Genomic DNA, 23109 nt, shown 5'->3' with positions numbered 1-23109 from the left:
GACCGGACTGCTGGTTCCTGCACACACGCCGTCATTCATTATAAACATTGTAAAATTTGTGGATTTTTAATTAATTTTTGTTTCTTTTACAGGTTTTAAATATCTTGCTTTTTTTTTTTTTATTCAATAAAGCAGCCGGTAATGGGATAACGAGAGAGGATCTCCAGCTCCGATGGGGATTGGGTACGGCGAAGGAAATTCTGGGGAGGGAACTGAGATCCTCTTTCAGGAGGGGGGGGGGGGGATGGTCCTCGGTGCGACTCGGAAGGCCAGACCCGGTCAAGGGAGGTCCGTCCCGCAGGCGGAGCCTTTGAAGCATATCGCTTTCCAAGCTAATCCCGGTCGCGACGCCCCCCCCTGCAGCACAAATGAGGAAGATCCGTCTGCCGCCCACCAGCTAGCCCCGGGACTGGAGCACCGAGGCGCACGGCGGCCGCGGTGATAAACGAGCAGGGATCCACACGGACCCGAGGCAATTCCGGTGCCAGGATGCTCGACGGATCGTACGCCGAGCCCAATGAGGAGCGGAGAGGGGGAGAGGGGGGGGAGCGGGTTAATGCGGGCCTGCTTACCATAATTATCAACGTAGCCGGACCTATGAAACTCCAGATGAAGTAGGTGTCGAGTCGGAGCCAGCACCTGCAATCATACACAAGGGAGAGCGGCTGTTCAGGGGCCCGGGAAACGGCGCAGGCATCAGCGCCGAGAATGTGACAGAGAGCAATGGCGGCCCCAGAGCCTTTCTGCAGGAGCTGGGAAATATGACACCGCTTGTTCATTTAAATGCTAAATTACAGGCGCGAGCCGTGACAGCATTATTGATTAAGCGAGCTAATTATCTCTGGGAGGCGACGGGCTAAAAGATGAGATGCCCGGCCAGGATTCCTCCCCGATTCTGGGCATGTGCGAGGAGACACAAGGGCACAAACACACGCGCACACACCTGCTTACACATAGCACCTGTTATTTACATATACCCGCCATCATAAATGCAGCGATTGAGTAACCTAGGTTCCTTTAATTCAGCTCTCATCACTTTAATGTTTGGCTAAATGAAAAATTAATACCTGAGACTTACGTAACTCATAGAATCACCTTCGTTCTCAGGTCTATGTGGAGCCTCGCATGCATCAAGATGGCAAAGCGGAAGTTAATTCATGACCTGCGGCTAAATTATTAATCATTTAATTTCCAGCACATTAAGCTAGACCTCCATGCTTTGCCTCCAGAATAGCATTATCCTGCTCTGTTGCCGTTTAAGGTGACGGGCGAGAGAAAACTGGGGCAACCAAACAACGTTTCATTTTATCCATGACTTTTAAAACATAAAACTTAGTATTACACTAATCACTGCTAATCACTGTTCACTGTTTTTTTTAAAGACGAACCTGGACTCTGAAATAGGTACAAGAGGGATGGATTTAAAGTCTAACATTTTAAGCAAAATAGAAAGCAAGTTAAACATATTTGAATGTAAGACATTCAGAGTAATATAAGAATATAAAAGCACGCGGAAATTACATACAGGAAGATGGTACACTTATCCTGTGCCATTTCTAAGGGAAGAGTACTTAGGCTTTTACCTGCTATAACCCACAGCATGCATTAAGTAACTGATCTCCTAGTTATGACTTCTGAAGACAAATCATGATGATTAAGGTGCCTTAGGATTAGATATTAAGATCAAAAGTTTCCAACAATAGTAAAGACAGAATACAGGTTTTAACACACACCTTGCATAGTTTACTAATATGTTTCATTCAAAGGTTATGCACAGCAAAACAATAAGCAACCTTCATTTTCTGAGTATATGTATTTTATCTGGAATATGCCGACTTCTTTGAGTCTGAGTTTATCAATCCAGTGTTGAGGAAACTGTCACATTATTATACAGTGTAATTTGCATCCTTCGAAGTGCAATCCGGTTTGATCTGAGAAATGGCCTGTTTTTCCCACTGGGGGAGAGCTGTCCTCCAACTGACCTGCAAAACCCTGTGTAGCTGAATCATAGCCTAAGATCTATCGCCGTCACACGTTTGAATAAAACACTTTGTTCAGGTGTCACTGTGTGTCCATTTTAATTCACATCGGAAAGGCCGCTACACTGGTTATCTTTAAAAACGGCTGCAGAGCAGCTGAAGGTAGAGTCATCTAGAAAATTCTTTGTCCTCGACAGTCTGCGCAAGTTTTTCCTCGGGGGATTTGTTTTCCGGTGACTCTAAGAAGCATCCACGGTCTCTGCCAGAAAGAACGGAAATAATCTGCTTTCCAGTACTAGTAAAAATGGAGGATACAAAGACACAAGGACTGGGTCACGTTACATATAGTTGAATAAAAAAAAATGGTTAAAAACCATGGGATCAAATGAGATGACATAAAAACTGACTTCATAGCAGAGGACAAAATTTCCTAAATGCGCTGAAGTGATGTTGGGGACTATAGCAATAATAACACTTCAAATATTGCTCAGAGACTCAGATTACTACAGTTTTCCTACAGTCTCAATGCTTTTAATTCAAATGGTTCCAAAAGAGAATGTGGCAGAACTAACAAAAATCAGCACAAACAGTGACACACAGAGTACCTACATGGAGATGACGATGTTTCGAGATCTAAGTTTCTCTTGTCTGACATGAAATATTTATGTGTAACATTCTTAGATAGCAGATCAATTCTTTTATGACAATATTATAATACTAACCTTCAGATAATCTGCATCCATTCAAACAAGGAGCTTCATCAAAAGTTTGATGAAATGATCTGTGTTTTCTGTCCACTAACAGCAAATACATCCCCAATGTCTTTATCTAGTCATCTAAAGGCATTTATATTCATAAAGGGCTTAAATTCATAAGAAAGCAAACCAATCTCTCTGAACAGCCCTTAAGCATGAAAGAGAAAACAGAACTGTGAGACTTACAAATGTAAACTTAATATACCATGACTTAACGTTATCTTCTCAAAGGTTAATAGAGTCAATAATACACTGCAAATTTCTTTCTATGATTTTTTTTCCCTGTGACTGTGATTGTTTTTGCTCCACCTGAAATGTTCTAAGTTAATGCCCAAATCCTGTATCACTGATTTCATTTATTCCGTTCTGTTTACATACTTGTTTGCTAGAACCTTGCATCGAACCTTGGTAACGTTGTCATTTGCCCCAGAAAGCAATTCATTGGCCCAGAGGCATCTAATGTAAACATCCACACCAAAACAATCCCCCGTCTCTTAAAGGTACGGCACCGATAAATTGTTTTAAAATGGAAGACGTAAGCTGGGTTTCCACATTAAAAGAGAAAACCCACCTCCATCTGATTCAGTTCATTTTTTCCCTGTTGTTTACCATGGTAGCTAAATCATCTATGCAAGCCGTATTTTATGTCGCGGTCACTCTTTCTTTCCCGCCATGAGGCGCGGCATCCCGCGGTTCTCAGGCTCCTGTAGCTCCATGGGATAGATTACTCATTTCTCTTTCCTAGCACCAAACATTCGTGGGAAACTCCCTCTTCCCTCATCAGGTCTCGCCATCTATCACAGAGCCCCAGTGTGTTGGAAGCGGGCCCGGGAATGGTCGGGGGGGGGGGGGGTGGGTACTCACACTCGGTCTGTCCCGTAGCTGCGGTAATCCACGGCGGCGGACACGGCCACGATCAAGGCCGGGACGCCGTAGCCCACCAGATAGAAGTACCTCCTGCGGGAATGCTCACTCTCGAACACCTCCACCAGCATGATGTAGAGCTGCACGCCCTCCAAGAACATCCAGGTGAAAGCAGCCAGGAAGAAGAAGTGCAGGAGGGCGGCGAAGACGGCACAGGCGATCTGTCGGGGGAGGGAGAGGGCCGTCGTGTTCAAGTGGAAATACTCACTGCTCTCCCCCAACTGTGGAGGAATCTGAGAGATGCTTTAAGATTATTGTCAATGAAGAAGCGTTAAACATGCGCTGAGCCTTTGACCTTAGACTCATTCTTATGGGCAGAAACATATGAGATTGAACAAACAAATCAAAATACACTGCAAACAAACGACTATACAGCTCCCAAATAAGTTTTTTTTAACTTGGTCAAATCTTGACATATCTAATACATTTGGCTATACATCTTTTAAGTTTTTTAAAGCGTAAGAACTTTATACTCTCATGGCATAAACCAGTAGTACTTCACTTTAACGAACGTGAAAAACAGCCAAAATGGTCACAATTTCTGTAGCAGTTGAGAATTCCACGGCCAAATGAGATGATCAACGTGGCATCGTGATGATTCATTATACCGCAAGCATGAAAGTGACACAACCAAAGTGATGCCTTCATGCCGAAGATTGAGCATTTTGTTTTGTTCTTGTGGGATGAAATGGGAGGTGCGAGAGGAGGAACCGACATCATTTTTTACAGAACAGGGAGAGTCGTGTTTAATGTAGTGTAATAAGAGTGCCGTGTGCCACTGGCTTCCCACATCTGCATGCATGTCACGCAGTTAGAGAGGCAATAACACTGATCAATGAATAAGGCAGCTTGTATAATAAATCAGGCTGTGCGGGTATGACAGGAGTAGCGGGTTCGGAGTTTCGGGTCAGGCTGTGCGGGTATGACAGGAGTAGCGGGTTCGGAGTTTCGGGTCAGGGTGTGTGGGTATGACAGGAGTAGCGGGTTTGGAGTTTCGGGTCAGGCTGTGTGGGTATGACAGGAGTAGCGGGTTCGGAGTTTCGGGTCAGGCTGTGTGGGTATGACAGGAGTAGCGGGTTCGGAGTTTCGGGTCAGGCTGTGCGGGTATGACACGAGTAGCGGGTTCGGAGTTTCGGGTCAGGGTGTGTGGGTATGACAGGAATAGCGGGTTCGGAGTTTCGGGTCAGGGTGTGTGGGTATGACGGGAGTAGCGGGTTCGGAGTTTCGGGTCAGGGTGTGTGGGTATGACAGGAATAGCGGGTTCGGATTTTCGGGTCAGGCAGTGTGGGTATGACGGGAGTAGCGGGGTCGGAGTTTCGGGTCAGGCTGTGTGGGTATGACGGGAGTAGCGGGTTCGGAGTTTCGGGTCAGGCTGTGTGGGTATGACGGGAGTAGCGGGGTCGGAGTTTCGGGTCAGGCTGTGTGGGTATGACGGGAGTAGCGGGTTCGGAGTTTCGGGTCAGGCTGTGTGGGTATGACGGGAGTAGCGGGTTCGGAGTTTCGGGTCAGGGTGTGTGGGTATGACGGGAGTAGCGGGTTCGGAGTTTCGGGTCAGGGTGTGTGGGTATGACGGGAGTAGCGGGTTCGGAGTTTTGGGTCAGGCTGTGTGGGTATGACAGGAGTAGCGGGTTCGGAGTTTCGGGTCAGGCTGTGTGGGTATGACAGGAGTAGCGGGTTTGGATTTTCGGCTCTGAGGTTACCGCAACGTTCATTCCACGCATGTCTTTTAGGTCGCTGCACGGATTGAGACACAAAGGGAACATGCCATGAACGAGAAGTAGCCCGGCCCTTTTTTCGTATCAATAATTCAGATGATGGCTCTATTACTGCAGCAGACTAGTGTTTTAAGGAACATATGCGTGTGTGTGTGTGTGTGTGTGTCTGCTGTATGATGGAAGGTAAATGAAGAGTTTATAGTATATGACAGGTGCCCAAAGCACAACTATAATCCAGCGAAAGGACCATAAAAGTAAATGATAGTTGTAAATGGCAGAAGACTACTTATATTCCAGGTTTGATACTTGGAAAACATCCTATAGTTCCATTAAATTAATTCAAATAACTTCCATCAAAACAATGCACTCAACTCCAAATGATGAGTATGCTGTTTTACTACAAATATCAGAAATGCACAAGGGTGCTGTCTTCACAAATAAACACCAAACAGCAAATTTTATTGAGTGGATCCTACATCAATCCAGATTATCTCAGCTGTAACAAAAAGTATACAAGGTCTACACTGTAATCTTCATGCTTCGATTGGCACCAAACCCTGTTTGTCTCTAGTGATTCTTCTGCAGGATTATATTGGTGCATTCGGCCATGTCTTTTTAAGTTATAGTATCACTTAAGTGAGAGTATGAAACAAAAACCCACATGCTTATTTTAAGTAATGTTGTTCTCAAGTGTGCAGTTATTGTCTTGCTAATTAAATTAAGGTATAATAAGGTACAGTAGTTAGAGTTTTGTGGTAACCTCGTGGTACGAATCAGTCTGAAAAGGGTTACTGTTTTTAAGGCTCTGCTGCTCGACTGAACCACAATCAGAGATATGCTGTCCAAAAGGGGAATGTTTGGACCAGCGTTGAGTTGTCCCTGGAGTTGCTGTCCTGCCAAAATCTTTCAAAGAACAAGGCATTAAATTTTCACACAAAAAAAAACCTTACAACAACATCCAGGGATCCACAGACCTTTCTTGCCTTGACTTATGTCAGTGTCGCTGATTCCATTGTCAGAAAGATGCTTGGATATATGATAGTGTTAAATGGAAAGGCAGAAAGCACTACTGACTAAGGACATCTCACTGCCAAAACCCAACTGGAAGACAAATGTAAGTCAGAAATAAGTTTGGCCAACATGGGTCCTGTTGTGTCTGGAGGCGACCAAAAGCCTTCTACAGTCTGAATGCCATTCCAACATCATAAATGATCGTGGTGCTTTTATGACATCAGTAAGATTCTCTGCATCACCTCCTGCCTGACTTGGCATCATGGAAGGATCTGCATTTCTCCTTTTAACAAGAGAATTCTACAGGAGAAAGTTGAGTCATTCTTTTGGGAGCTCAACGTTAAGTGTCAGTGAGTCACGCAGTGAGAAAGTGATTTCAAACAAAAGACAGTCTACTTTAGAACAGCAGAAAAGCAAGAAACTGGTCTACGCCTCATCTAAACCCCAGTGAGACCCCAAAGAAACAGTCTGAGTTCATAAACCTACAGATGTCATCAACTTGGTAAGTTTGGTATGCAAGAGTGAGCCAGGATTGTTCTTGCAATTATTACAGGAGGTGTTTGCAGATAAATGTTCCAAAAGTAGTTACTAAGTGCAGGGGGGTGTTTTCACATGGGAGAATGAACTGTTATGTAAGTTTCTGTATCAAATAAAAAAATATGAGTCTTTTGTGTTTTTCGCATTTTTATCAAATATTTAATCTGAGTTGGATGAAAATCTGATAAAATTCAGCGTTAAAATTATGCCGACATGCAGACTGGAAATACATCTTCACAGGACGGCATATAAAGTCAGGAATACGCGGCAGTGCATGCGACCCAGAAACAGAAAGCCATATTGTATTTAAATCAACAATATGGTCACATGATACGTATCTGCTGCTTGGCTCGTGTTAGAGAAGTGAGGAAAGTACTTTCTGTTTCGTGTCTTGAAATTCTATACTCTCTATATCTGGCACTAGTGTAGGTAATGCGATATTCAAATAAAATACTTATTATTCACCGTGCATGTAGATACAGTGAAACACATTCCATTAATGAGGGGGTCAAATTCATACAGCGCGACTGTAATTAACAGCAGTCAGGCTTTGTACATAGCTATCGTTTTCACGCCCACAAGGCAGGTGTAGGAAACGTTACCATGGAGGACGCCTCTAAGCTCACAACGACTCCGCTGTTCTGCCGAGGTGACAATACCCCGAGGCAAAGCGATAAATGGTCCACAGTGATCCGTGATGCAAGATCATCCCCGGAATTTAGGGAGCCGCAGTAGCAGCTTTAAACTTCCAGCTGCTTGGACTCACGTCTCCACTAAGGGGGGGGGGGGGGGCGGACAGAGGGGGGCTTTTAAAAAGCACTCACCCTGCAGCTCCAGTGAGCCCAGATGGCCAGACACTGAAGGGGAGAACAAACGTGAATTGCACGGGAAAGCACCGACAGTCCAGCCACGTTTACGAAATTAGCCCGCGCAACGGATCTCAGTCGATTCATAATAACCCTAGGCTCACCCTAGGTCTGGTTATTAACGATATGATTTGGCTAGCTACCCCTGTACTTCTGATTGTTGCACTCTGTTGCACGAAATGACACCGATATTTCAAACATAATACGCTGACTGCTCTTGCAAATAGATACGCGACAGGAAATGCAATGTAATGTAAATGCAAAATACTGACTTCCCAAAAAAATGCAAAAAGCTTAGGGTCACAAAACACCCCGACTCCTATAATTGTAGACGTGGTTTTAATTGACCCATGTTTGTATTTATTTGATTAACATATTAATGCTTCTTTTTCATCATTGCTTGTATAAAAACATTTGGCCTCTATTTCAGCATACATTGAACTTATGGGGTTTGCCCATTAAATAGCAAGCTGTGTTTTATTATTTTGCAAATAATAGATTCAAAATGCATTATAATTTCTCTGTTAGACATGACTGAGACGGGACAGACAGCACTGTAGCAAAAATGTGGGTTGAGAAAACACTTGTCGAGTGAGCTAATCTTACTGGCTGATCAGCTCTATTGATCCCGACGAGGAACAGCGACTCGGCGACGAAGAGGCTAATGCAGAGATTCTTATGGATGGTGTTGCGATCGCTTTGAAGGCCCCGGAAGAAGCAGAAGGTAAAGATGCAGATGAGCAGGCAGACAAGGGACAGCAGGATTCCCACCCAGGTAATGACGTCCAGCAGGAGCTCGTGAACAGGGTCCACATTCTGTAAATACAGACATCAGACAGCCAGTTGAGTTTCCATTCATATCATTCGGGGGTATAAAGCTGGTGAGTGTTTTGGTATGTGGGCATCTTTCCTGGATTACGCATTAAAGTTTACATATTTCAGCAAATGCCAGTCTTCCAACCTGAATCACAAACATTAGAATCGGACTTAATTATTTATTAATGTAGGATAATTACTTTCATAAAATGTTCCAGGCCTCTCTAGGCTCCGATTATTGCGCCAGCTAAGATTCCGTTTCCTCCCCCCTATTCAATTTTAGACCAATGATCCGCCTGCTAAATGGGATCACGAGTGGGCTTCAAAACCATTGAGGCAGAAGCGTCTGTGACAGACACTCCCTTCGAGTGTGTCACACGACCAGAAAAACAGAAACCATAGGTGCTTTTGAAGATGAGAAAATCTGGTTTGGTGCATCATCTGTAATAGTGAATATTACATCCATCCATCTTCAAACTGCTATCCTGGTCAGGGTCACAGGGTCACAGGGCACAAGAAAGAAAAAGAAAGAAAGAAAGGAAACAAGCACTAATACTTCTACTACTACCACAAATAACAATACTACTACTACAACTAGAAATAATAATAATAATAATAATAATAGGTCATTGTCCCCATTGTTCTTTCTTGCACAAGTGGCACCCCAAACGCACAACACAAAAGCCTACAAATATTACATTTACACCCAAACACATACATTACACTACAAAAAGCAACAGTACTAAACGCATGACACATGGTCATGAAATTAATTTCACAATTAAAAACCTGTCCTGGTGTCCTGGCCTTTGCTCGACATAGGAGATATCCCAGAATTAAATAATAATAATAATTTAATAATTTTTAATAAAAAAAAACTGATCGCATGTTATAAATCCTCACAGAAATGCAGACCATGGTGGACGCATGTGTGACCCAGGGGGGCTTATGACTGGATTCCGATCACAAGCATCTCGAGGAAATGAGTCTGAATGTGATGCGAGATGCGGTGGTCCTCACTTTTCAACGCAATAATGTTGCCAGGCAGCAAAAAAAAATGAAAACGGAGAAGACAGAACAAATTGCTTCAAGGTACATTCCCAGCAGTCCCTACGCACCTCTGCGGTTAGTTAACTTTTCATATCCCTCAAATTTTTCAGGCTGATGGGGCCTGGCTATGTGCAAAATACTCCAGTGAATAGCGTAACCATCCTTATGAAATCACTTCAATCTGAAGGCTTCTAAATTTTAGGCCGGCGTGGTCTGCTTGCTGGAGCGCTGTGGTACATTGCCCATTCTTGTTGTCCTGATTTATTTCGCAGCTGGGCCACTGACCAGTTTTGCATTTTCATCCCAGTGATGGATTGACCTCCAGGCCCTCTCTGGGCTCTCGGCGGTGGGGACAGACACGGCACAACCAACCATGACCTCTTTGCAGCCACATAAATTCTTGCCCAGAGGAATAACAACCATGGACCGAAGAGATTTCGGGTTTAATGAATGTACCCTTGTTATGACTCATAAAGATAGTAACAGAATTGGCTTAAAAATTCACCTTTCGAGCCTTCGGCAATCGCTGATATAGACTGCAGACACGCATGCACATGCACATACACACACACACACACACACAATGAATCCATATCTTTGTGGGGACCGTCCTTTAATTTCCATGGGAAAAAACTCTAATCCCAGCAATGACAACCTTAACGTTCTACCCAGTCCAAACCTTAACCATAAGTAACCAAACAAAATAAAATTCTTTTGGCATTTTTAGTTTTTTGCTTGCATTAAAATAATCAGTTTTATTCACCGTATCAGCTAGGTTTGACAGGGAAAAAACACCCAAAACATGCTAGATGATCACTACCCTGTTTACTGGGCCACCTGAAGAAACAGTGAAGTTAAGTGGGCTGTTATCCAGTGTGATGCTGTACAGTTATTATCCAGTGAAAGCCTATATCCAGTTCACAAGACACAAGGCCCGCTGTTGACTGACATTAGCGGTAGCTGAAAAAACGCTTCCGAAGACTTGCATTGGAAATCTTAATGACTCCACGGGACATTGATGTATTGGAAAGCTTATCCTCCTATATCATGCTGAGAGGGGCATCGATTTATGCGCTCTGGTTTGGGGCGAGCGTGGCTGCTTACTGAATGTTCGATACCACCCCGGCCTTCCCCAGAAGACAGGCCTCCAGTCAGGGAAAAAAACAACAACCATCTTCTCTGGGTAGAATTGAGCAATCAGTCTTGGCTTCACCCGTTGCTCTTGTCTCTTTATTTAGCACTGGATTTCGCCTGTCACTGAAACAATGAGCATACTTCTCTTTTTCTTCACTTTAAGTGTGATGAAAAGCATACTTTTTTTATTTCACCAGTTGAATTTAAAATTGGTCCCATTTAAGATCTGGATCTGAATGCGTCTAAACACTGATGTCCCAGCAGATCGCAAATGGTAAATCAGACCTGACCAATGGATTCCCGAGACGTGAGCACACTGGCTGGCTGGACTTGTCACTGGGATGCTGCACTTCAAAAGACATCTGATAGACCAACTCTCTTGATCTCCTGCCTGTGTAAGGAAGCCTGTTTGAGCTACTCATCTGGCAAGAGGATTTTTGAAGGCATTCAGAACATCATCCAGTCCACTTTTATCATACTTTCCCATCAAAACCGAAATCTGGTGCCTTGTAGAATAGAGGGACCCACTGTCCCAAGCACGAGGGGCATCGAGGGGCATCGCGGGACATCGCAGGGCACCACGAGTCATACCGTTTCCGATTCTGAAACTTTTGGGCAAATGGTTCTGGAATGCCACAAGGACAGATGACACAAAAGCCAACCATCAAACAAATCGATGTATAAAAACCACTGCCAGTGTTGTGAATTCCTTATAGACTTTCTTGAAGTTACACATTTTATTTAAGTTTGAGTGAATGTGTCTGTGCATTGATTGGTTTGAAATGGGTATTGAGACAGCGGCAGATTTTCCAAGGTATCATAATCAATCGCCTGTCCCTTGAAACACATATTTTAGTTTCAGGCCTATTTAGTGCAGAGGTATTTTAGCCAGACACTGAGAATACCGTATTGATTTTCTGTAATTACTGTTACAATGGTTTATGTTCCATTTGCTCCATTTAATCAGTGTTCAGAGTAAAAAAAAATAATTTAATATCAGTTAGCATTTAAATAATATTTAATTATATTCAATTAAAATGTAAAAAATAATTTATAAATTGCATGCTTTTCCTTAGCAATTTAGTTCATTCATGACTTGAATCAATTCACTAAAAAGCAGTGCAGATTAAGTAAGGTGCAGCCGTGCCCGTGTATGTGCATGAACCGGAAAATTAAATCAAAGTGAGGTCATATACATACTCCTTTCTTTTACATAAAACGCTCTGCCGTCGTTGCCTTGTGTATAGGCCAGATAGACTGGTTGGAATCCATATCTGAGCCGTACACTCTGCTTCATACAAACCTACAGTTTATGGTACAGTAATAACAGTAAAATTAACTGCACATGTTTCAAATGTGATTATGTCAACAGAATAGAGCCAAAGATGAACCTTGTGCTGATTAAAGGTAGGACCTTAAAAACCTGACTTTGCATTTGAAGCGCAAATGGTCTCACCTCTATACAGCTCTTAACCTCTTTAATAGTTCCTAACAGATAACTTGCTGGAACTGTCTCATTATCTCGTCCGGCTCTCAGAGGTCTAAGAGATTATAGTCCAGACATTTTCTCTTCTACTTTCACACTACAGCCTCATCCAAGCCATCATCATCACACCCGACTTCTCCTATTACTACTGTGCTGTTATCGCCCATGTCCCCCAGCCCTAGATTATAGCATCTCATGATCGTGCGACAGAGACCCGTCAGCAGCTGGATCTGCTCTGAACATATATACAGAGCTAGTCAAAACTTTGGATACACCCACTCCTGGATTTGTACTAATCTCTACATTTTAGAATAAAGTTATCAAAACTATAAAATAACGTATTTGGCGTTACGCCCCGACTAATAAATAAAATATTAATAAAATATTAAACTAAAAAAATAATTTGCTGGGGAGGAGGGGCAGCAATGTGGGTTGGGACTCAGAAGGTTGTTGGTTCAAATCCCATGGTTCAGCAGAGTGATGCCACCATTGGGCCCTTGAGCAAGGCCCTTAACCCCAATTACCCCAGGGACTGGGATGCTTTTCCAGCTGTCCTGCAGGAGGTCCCACACATATGCTGAGCCCTCATTGGCCACTTTTCCTTCAGTCTCTATTCAAACTCCTCTAAAACCATTTCTGCTGAGTTTAGGTCAGGTGACCTGATCATGTGATGTGACACTATCACTCTCCTTTGTACGCGGCTTGACGTGTCCAAGCTATTCAGTGGTACTGTATGTAACACTCTGATTCTCGCCCTCTTTTGATTGCCTTGTGACATACGGTACTAGGACCTGTGTGCACACCCACCAACAAGGAACAGCTAGACTTGTGTTTGCATTAATTAAGTACCTACAACAGAGTGTAGCCGTGATACTTAAGCAGAGAGTCCTGAGTTCAGACTGCAATGGCACAATAATGTTTAATTCATTCATCTGGGGTCAATATGGTTAAAAGATGTTGAACACAAGAACTGACAAAATCCAGCCAAAGCTATCCAATTAAGTGAGAGTGAACTTAACCACGATCCAGAAAACGCAACAGGTCCAGAAGGAAGATGGCCCATATGACCACCGTTCAATCCTTTTATCCCACATGGACAATTTTAAATTACACAGCAAGTTCCAAAACTAAATAAATTTGTTTAAAAATTTCAACCTCAATGGAATATATTAACATATCACTTAATATATTAATCAATCATTCAATCAATCAATCAATCAAAAAGGTTAACTTCGCAAATCTTTTCCAAGCTAAGGAAGTTCAGCTTATTTATATGGTAGCGAATTTCATTAGGCTACATTAGCAGAGCTGCAGAGGAAATTATTTCAAGAATTCATTTATGAGCTATTTAGAAATAATAAAGATGAATCTTGCATTGGTTACAGCTTAATTGCCAAACTGCCAGTATGTCCATCTCACACTGAATATATTGAAAGATTCGCAAAAGCGTTATAAGATAATCATGCGATATCCACCAGGGACTTTGGACTTTCCGAACAATACAAAAATCAGATAAACAGCAGCAGCACAGCGTCTGACCTTTAATCACTGAGCCACTATTTTGTTTTATTTCACCGATGTCAGATTCCTCAGGATGCAGCGCGTCATCTTTGGCGGAGATGAAAGCGAGGAGTTCATTTCAGAAATGAATAAAATGAGCTGGGAATTGAGCAGAAGTCTAATTAATTCCTACGAGACAAAAAGCTCCCGTGGACAGAGAGTGCAATCACTCCAGCGCATTGTCCAAAAATGAGATTAAACTTCTCCCATCTCATTTGCAAAATTTACCATTTCTGACTGCTACAACTAATTAAAGCGTTAATTGCTCTGCTTATACATATACAGTATATGTGTATGTATGTGTGTGTGTGTGTGTGTGTGTTTCCTGGTCTCCATATGGGAAAATTCTATTTTATAAAAATCCATGACTGCAATGAAAAAACTAAAAATGCAAAAACTCTTGTATTTTGTTTGGTTACTTATGGTTAAGGTTAGGGCAGGGTAGGGGTTAAGGTTGTCATAGTTAGCATTAGCATTTTTTTCCCGAAAAGATATGATTACACTACTGTGGGTGTGTGTGTGTGTGTGTATATGTATGTGTGTGTGTGTTTGCATGTGTGTGTGCGTATATGTGTGTGTGTGTGTGTGTGTGTGTATATGTATGTGTGTGTGTTTGCATGTGTGTGTGCGTATATGTGTGTGTGTGTGTGTGTGTGTATGTTTATAGAACTATAAACAATATTAATTCTTGCCACATTTGACCTTCCCCCAAATCCATACATGCATCATGGAAAATGATAAAAACCAAAACTTCATTTTCCCACAGAGAAAAATATTTAATTCCTATTCATAAATCACTAAATTGCCCCATCTGTTCTCTGCAATATATCATTGTGCTATGTAAATAATTTATTGTAATGTTCTCCTTTAATATATTTATTTTTTCATATTTATTTAACATTTATGACAACACTGAGGATCACTTAATCAAACAGCATGGAATGCCAACACGTTCCATAAAACAAGTTTATTTCGTCCTGGAACTTGTTTAGTTATGCAATTTCACATGTGTGTATATCGGTGAACATATAGATGCATCAGAGTTTCTTATCCTGTCAAAAAAAAGGTGATCATCTATCCACGCACCCATCCATTTTTAATTTCTGCTGCAAGACGTTCATACAATAAATGCTTCTGAAAATAAAGTCAGCGTTCGGTACTTAAGAGAGAGTACAGAACTTTTTTTGTTGGCTCCCTGAAGAAAAATGATCAGAACGGCGGTTTGGAGGAGTTTTATGATCAATTTTCCTGAGTGGAATAGCAGCTGCTTTCGGCTGCAGAAATGTGGCGTCCCCACGGAGACCTCCCATAAAGCTCTCCAACCCCCGCCCCCCACCCTCTCCGCAAGGCGCTGCTCATCCGAGGGCCGCTCAGGCTCAGGCCGGCTGACCCTGTCGACCTGGGCCGGCCGCCTCGACAAACCTGGGGGCAAGGGTCACGTGGAACGTGAGCCAATCGGGACGGGAGCCGTGATGTCGTAATGACGGAGACCATGACATGTCTGTGGTAGAGCGACATATACGGCTGTCGTGGGGGAGAAGCCTGGGTTGTAGCACTCCTCGGGGAGCTCGCGGTGATAAACGTACTTTCCACATAGGCTAGCTGAAAGGGGGGGGGGGGATTCTGGGAATTCACACCTTGTTTTACCAGCTTTTCTCACCGATAACAGAAATATTAACATATCCTACTGCAAGGAAGAAACGCAAGCCCTGCATGAACGAGCACCAAAAAAAAAAAACAGCACTGTCACCTTAATAACGTCACGTAACATATCAATTGCAGCATTTAAAATTTAAGCTAAATTATGCACCAATAGACCAAGCAGAACATGATTCCTAATACGCAAATGTAATTTAAAAGAAGAATCTTGAATCAATCCTTTATTTTCAACACTCTCAAAGGAAACATTCTTACAGGCCAAAGTCCTGCTGTTCTGACCCGTCCAGTCACTGGTAATGCTTGGTTTCTCCCAATCGTTATTTGCCCTTTTTGGGGGCTAGGAATTCATACCAGTTTAGTTTTGCAGAATGAAGCACGTTTTGTTAAGAGCCAGGGAGAGAGGGTCCCATTTCATCCATCCATCCATCTCTAGGGGGGGAGGGGGGGGGGGGGGGGCGGGACACCAACAATTCAAAGTAAATCCTCTTCTTTGTGACCACAGTCTGCGAGAATTCCTCATTGCCGCTCAAAGCTGCTGCTATTCATTTATGCTACATCTTTAGAAAGCTCTCATCACAATAAAATAATAATAGAAAAAAACACTAAAGAAGGTGCCATTCAAAATGTCTTGGTCAAACAAAGTGACTGATATTTGCATACCATGCCAGTCTAAGGAAGGATATCAATGAAGTGTGACAAATATTAATGGCGAATAGAGAAGTGGAAGGCTACCTTAACCTCAACGTGGGCCATCAGGACGGCGAAGTTGGTGAGGTGGGTACAGGAGCAGGTAGTATGTGTTCTGTTGGTGCCCAGTAACCGGCAGCCTTGCGTCGACCAGTATCCTATCATCGTCCGCTTCGAGTAACTCCAGAACGAGCAGTTTGGGTTGAAGTTCTCCTCAGAATGCTGTGACCGAAGCAATTCATGAATAATTAACGGAAAAAAAAACAGAAGTAACGTTAAAAAAAAAATCCACCAAATACTCTGTGGTACCCATGGTAGAAGCAGCAGTTAAATCATAATACTGTAGGAACCAGTTAGGCTATATCAATATGACAATATACCGCGTTCACCCTCAGCACGTGTACCTCCAGAGCTCTTTTGTGCTATGAGAGGGTCCATAGGCATTTATTTAAAGGTAATTTTGACCTTTCATTATATCCTCCACTGGTGCTAGTTGCCCCCTTGAAATACAATGGCGTCCTTCTTTGAAAGGGATATCGCTGCTGTAATGACAGCCATTTTTTACCTGCGGAATAGGCCCTGGCTATTTTTATTTCTTCGGATTATCAGGCAGTCAAATAGCAAGATTTACAGGCAGAAGATTTGCAAAATTTACAGCCCAGTTCTACCAGCAACTGATAAACGTTGACGTCGCAGGCGTGTCTGCGCAGACGTCCTTCCCGCACAGCGATCACATGCCACATGGTATAACCTAAAGGGCTTGTGAGGGGACTACACCGGGAAGGTGGCGGTCTCCCGAAGACGGCGGTCTGTTAAAGATAACGAAAAGGACCGCCAATGTACAAGCCACAGAAACTGGACGAAGTACAGGCGATCCCCAAGGTGATATTAATATTCCTGACCTTGCGCTCAGTGGCTCCTGTTTCATTTCGTGACCATGGTGTTTCACAGCCACCCCCCCTTCCTGAACCGCGGCAATCTCGCCATGTGTTCCGCGACTTTAGTCTTGATCTTTTGGCCCAGTGATTCAGATGTACTCAGTCTAACCACTTTTTTCCACATTACTGAAATTATACTACAGTTGGAGGTGCATAACCTCTTCATGACTCACCTCTTTAATAAGAATTAGAAAACAAAGCAGGGATTGCTGGCTTTCCTGGGTCTTTCAGCTATATTTGGACTGACACTATTTCTCAGTTTAATCACTGATCATCACACCCTAGTTTGGCTATATATATATATTATTCAGTTTTTACGCATATTTTTTACACTGAAATTGTAAAAATACATCAAATCCATTAATCCATTATCTATGTGTTTGTGCATTTTATTTTGAAATGTTTCCTTTCATTAAAAAATACGTAAGTAATCACTTTAAAAAGAATATTACTTAACACAATTGTGTTGGGCAAGCTCAACTACAATAACTTGTTTTAAAATCTTCTTCTAGTAAAACTATTACTGCAGCATGACACAATTATTTATGACGAACTCTTACTACTGGCTGAGTCATCTTCTAAACCAGTATTTCTCTATCCAGTCCCCGGGGATTCCAAGACAGTCCACGTTTTTGCTTCCGTAGGGAGCTGGGAGGGAGCAAAAATGTGGACTGTCTGACAGGGAGCTGGGAGGGAGCAAAAATGCGGACTGTCTGACAGGGAGCTGGGAGGGAGCAAAAATGCGGACTGTCTGACAGGGAACTGGGAGGGAGCAAAAATGCGGACTGTCCGACAGGGAACTGGGAGGGAGCAAAAATGTGGACTCTGACAGGGAGCTGGGAGGGAGCAAAAATGTGTACTGAGAACCGGGCTGAGAGACACTGGTTTAGAAGACGACTCAGACAGCAGTAAGAGTTGAGAAACACAGATCTGAACCATTTTCTTTCTGTCCACATATCCATTTGCTATATTTAGACAAAGAGGCTTGGAAGTTATTGTTTACGGAGGAAGACAACATTACCAATACCTGCAGGTGCTTCACGGTGAAGACAACAGGCTCTGTCAGATACACTCTGTTGCTCTCCTTGTTAATGGCTGCAGTGATGACCGGAGAGTTGACGATGACAGAGTAGTTGGCGGCCATGGCCTCACCTCCCAGTTTCATGCTAGCATTCTCCGTCGACAGATAAGCTCCCAGGTTCTTGTATAAAACGAAGGCCATCCGAATCTCTCCTGAGGATAGAGAAACAAAAAGCGACACGGTCTGGGGTAACGGATCACCAATCCAACCTTAAACCAGTGCATGGTACATATATATATTTTTTTTATTTTTTATTGTGGTGTTCAGTCCCAAAATGAACCCACTGTGAAAAGTTATCATGCCAAATACACTGGATTAACACAATGATTCTGAAAAAAGATGCCATAAGGACAGCATCGATTAATTACACTAAAATAATAATAATAATAATAATGTAAAAAATCAATAAGACATTCGTTAGCAAGACAAATTCTATAAGTCTGTTCTGATAACATCGAGTATTATCATATAATTGTTTAAATTATGTTTAGTGCTACCATTACACATTTGCAAATTATGTTTCACAACGGGGTATCTGTATGTAATTATGTAATTTTTTGTAGACACTATAAATATATATATAAAAAAAAAAAACTGGATTGAATTATGTGCTGAGGCCACACAGCCCGTCGTGAATGTTAGTACACAGGCTGCAATGTAACATCTGCTGATCTGCAGCCCTGCTAGGATATTTGTCACAAAAAAAAAACAATTACCAAGATGGCAGTATTCTGTCTATATACATATATATATACACACACACACACGCGTATATACATATATAGATACACATAATATATACAGTATACACACACACACACACACACACACACAACTAAAGCGTGCTGAATGCTTCAGAATGTTGCTAGCTTGGGAAATTTATCAAACGAATTGCTCGTTCTCTTATCAGTGAGACTCTTGATGCTAGGTGCCATTTAATTGCCGAATTGCCCATGCACTCGTGCCCTATGCTTCCCCAGAGCCAAATGTTTTTTGTTAAAAGTATATGTTTCAAGCCTGAGCAATTTAATATTTCTATGTTTAACTTCTGCAAAATGACATGGTGGCTTCCTGTTGGATTAAAAAAAAAAAGCAATATTTGCTCTTGATTGTCATGTAAATGATGCCTTCAGTGGGGCTCTGAACGAGGCCTCACGCTGGGGCCCAGGGCAGGCCGTCAGGGGGCGGTGAAGCGGCTTCTGTTCATACAGAAAAGCCTCAAACTGGCTGGGAATAGAGCGCTCCCCAAACCCATTCAATTTCCATTTCGCAGTGGTGTGAAACCCACTCGCTCAGACAGGCACATACTGTATCGACAGGATAAACAAAACAAAATGAAAAGATACTTAATCGTCGGTATACACTTACCCCCCGAAACGTTTGTGTTTGATATTGGCAGTTACAGCTGTTTTTCCCAGACAGGGTGATAATTAAGTTGATTCTCAGGAACAGCTGAAAGCCCGAGACATTTACTAAAACTTACCATTTTTTCCATGTTGCTTTAAGGTGCTCGCAGACAATCGAATCGAGTTCCCATGTCCTTCAGACTGAGGGAATCTCAGGTCCATCAAGTGTCCGTCTGTGCTCAATCTTGCCACTTCCAGCTCTACATAAGAGTTCAGAAGACGTTACTGCTCAGTTTTTAAAATATTCCCACAAACCTACCCACCTCTAGTGTTTCTACTTCCCCAAGTGATTCCCAGGTACCCATAAACCACCCCCCCTACATCTGCGCTAACTGCCTGTCAAGATGGGACGCTTTTCATTTTACACATTCATTCAATCTGACACCTACAGGAGCAACTCAATCTCAGCTGGGTACATCGAGAACAAACAACCTTTTAGGTAGAAGTCTGCTTTGTTAACATCTGCACTACCTGATAGCTTTTGAGGCATGACTCAGACACCATGAAGACCTGGTTTGGCAATTCAGTAGGATAAGTAAACATTGATGCAGTTTAGATACCTCTGAAAAGTTAAATCCATTGTGTTGCCCATGAAGGAGAGAGTCAATATGTTATAAAGAGGCCTTTATAGCTACTGATGGGAGACACAATTCTCACAAGATGAATGCTCGAGTCATCGCATCAATTAGACTTTGAGTGCGTTTCATAGCTGATTTATACCATAAAAAAAATTATAGTGGTATTTAGACAGACAGGATAAAGATCCAAAGGTAAGGAACTGAGCTTCATAGAATTATGTGTTAGATTTTATCCAAGTTTGGAAGCGGGCTGAAAAAACAGAGTAGCCACTAAGGAATCCATAAGTTGCTGCAGAATTCTGAGATACTAGCAGCAACTCAAGATCTGTTTATAGATACAACAACATAGTCTCAAGTTTATTAAATATTCATTCCATATTTATCATACTTAGCAGGTTTCGACATTACATAAGTCTGCTGTTGAAACCCCATGTTTCATCGTTGATAGTTTTGGATATACTTGCTTTAGGAAACTGCAAAAAGAGAGAGAGAGAGCGAGAGAGAGAAAGAGAGAGAGAGAGAGAGAAAGAGGGACAGAGAGAGAGAATCGCAGAGTGTCTCTGGGGAACTTAGTGTTCCAGAAACAGGTTCCAAAGCAGTGCAGAATAGAAGGAGTGTAGGGAGGTTTGGCACAAAACATTAGCAATAGCTTATTATCCTCAGTGGAGGAATAAGGGTGTGGAGCCGTCCATGACAGTCAGCCCTGCTAAAAACTAAGGTGCATCATTAACATGCGGAATGAGGGGAAAAAGGCTCTCGAATATCAGCACAGATAAAACTGAGAATACTTTCAAACTGGCAGGAAAACGCATGCATGCACACATGTGCACACACACACGAATATTAAGTAAAATAATGCTCAGTCTCTCCATCTGCAGTGCTCTGTACACTGGAAAAAACTACATAAAAGTGCATAAACATTGTATTTAGGACACACTTTTCCCAAGGTAGAGGTTCAGTGCCCTAAATAGTTTTAAATAAAAACAATCCAGAAAGAAATTTTAAACATGCATAAACTTAGCAACACACTGGCTCACAGATCATTCTGAGAATAGACGTTACCGTATCACACGCCCAGTTCTTGTTATATGCAGTGGCTTGTAAAAGTATTCGATTCCTTAACCCGCTTCGCAGAATTGTAAATCCTACATTGAAATTTAGTTCATATTTTTATTTCAAAGCAGCGAAACCGAAAATTAATGCGGCATTACTTAAAAAAAGTTGTTTGTTCTATTTGTTTTTTGTGGCATTCTGTGCCCACATCTTAATTATCTGCAGAGCCTCCTTTTGCAGCTATATAACAGCTATTCTTTTGGAAAGTGAGTATGAAGCAAACTTTGCAAACTATTCCGGAGTCATCGTCTCCTCAGAATTGCTCCAGGTTGTTCCGGTTGTGAAGATCATGCCTCTGCACCACAGGGCTTTGACTCAGCCATTCTAAGACTTTCAATTTTATGTTTTCAAACCATTCCAATATAACTCAGGCCTTGTGTTTGGGAACCCTGGGCTGGTGAAAGATGCACTTACGTTGCTAAGGTTTCGTTTTCTGGCATACCAGCATACTGAAAGAAATCTTACTGCACTATTTCAATCCATGCTAATAAATAAGCTGCCCCCAAAGCACAATACCTCCCCCCCCCAATACATAAGAACATAAGAAATTTACAAACGGGAGGGGGCCATTCGGCCCATCAAGCTCGTTTGGGGAGAACTTAACTAATAGCTCAGAGTTGTTAAAATCTTATCTAGCTCTGATTTAAAGGAACCCAGGGTTTTAGCTTGCGCTACACTAGCAGGAAGACTATTCCATACTCTAACTACACGCTGTGTAAAGAAGTGCTTCCTCAAATTTGTTTTAAAATGTTCTCCCGATAATTTCCACTTATGGCCACGAGTTCTAGTATTTGAACTAATATTGAAGTAGCCATTTGGCTGAACAGCATCCAGACCCGTTAGAATCTTATAGACCTGAATCGTATCCCCCCTTAGTCTCCTTTGCTCAAGGCTAAACAGATTCAGCTCAGCTAACCTCTCCTCATAAGACATTCCTCTAAGACCAGGAATCATTCTCGTAGCCCTCCGTTGCACCTTTTCTAAGGCAGCAATGTCCTTCTTCAGGTATAGTGACCAAACCTGCACACAATATTCTAGGTGTGGTCTTACCAAGGAATTATATAAATGTAACTTCACCTCCCTTGACTTAAACTCCACACACCTAGAGATATACTGTAACCCAAAATTCTATTGGCCTTTTTTATTGCTTCCCCACACTGGCGAGAGTGGGACATGGAAGCATCAACATACACACCGAGATCTTTCTCGTAATCAGCTACCTTTATTTCAGTGGAACCCATAAAATATCTGTACTTTATATTTCTGCTCCCTGCATGGATTACCTTACATTTATCTATGTTAAACTTCATCTGCCAGGTATCAGCCCAGTCGCTAATTAAATCCAGATCCCATTGTAGCCTCTCTGCTGCTAGATCAGTATCTGCTACACCACCCACCTTGGTGTCGTCTGCAAATTTAACCAGTTTACTGAATGTATTGGTGTCAATATCATTAATGTAAATTAGGAACAATAGTGGTCCTAAAATTGAACCCTGCGGTACCCCACTATGAACGCAGGCCCACTGTGACATTGTGCCTCTAATAACTACTCGCTGCTTCCTGTCTGTTAACCAGTTTTCGATCCAAGCTGCCACAGTTCCTAAAATCCCTGCAGCTTTGAGCTTTAGCAAGAGCTGTTTGTGGGGGACAACATCAAAGGCCTTCCGGAAATCTAAGTAGATTACATCGTAGGCCTTTTTGTGATCAATTTCACTTGAACTCAAGTAGATTCGTTAAACAGGATCTACCTCTCCTAAATCCATGTTGGCTATCCCTCAGAATGTTATTTGCATCCAGGTAATCTACCATTTTCA

At 42.4% G+C, this 23109-nt stretch overlaps 1 protein-coding gene across 12 annotated transcripts in view; it reads right to left on the bottom strand.

Moving 5' to 3' along the window:
* The window catches only part of adgrl3.1 (adhesion G protein-coupled receptor L3.1), a 172371-nt gene that overhangs the window by 22313 nt on the left and 126949 nt on the right, over positions 1-23109 (bottom strand). For all 12 annotated transcript variants that reach the window (XM_072707693.1, XM_072707684.1, XM_072707683.1 and 9 more), the window contains 6 exons: positions 19682-19804; positions 18145-18350; positions 16225-16401; positions 8394-8603; positions 3599-3819; positions 573-639 (listed from right to left, as the gene is read on the bottom strand). In XM_072707693.1, coding sequence (XP_072563794.1) covers positions 573-639; positions 3599-3819; positions 8394-8603; positions 16225-16401; positions 18145-18350; positions 19682-19804 — 1004 coding nt within the window. The remainder of the gene's footprint in view (positions 1-572; positions 640-3598; positions 3820-8393; positions 8604-16224; positions 16402-18144; positions 18351-19681; positions 19805-23109) is intronic.

This window comes from Paramormyrops kingsleyae, chromosome 25, assembly GCF_048594095.1.
Source record: "Paramormyrops kingsleyae isolate MSU_618 chromosome 25, PKINGS_0.4, whole genome shotgun sequence".
Lineage (NCBI taxonomy): Eukaryota > Metazoa > Chordata > Actinopteri > Osteoglossiformes > Mormyridae > Paramormyrops > Paramormyrops kingsleyae.
Note: the sequence above shows the minus strand (reverse complement) of the source record. Positions and strands in the feature narration are given on the sequence as shown.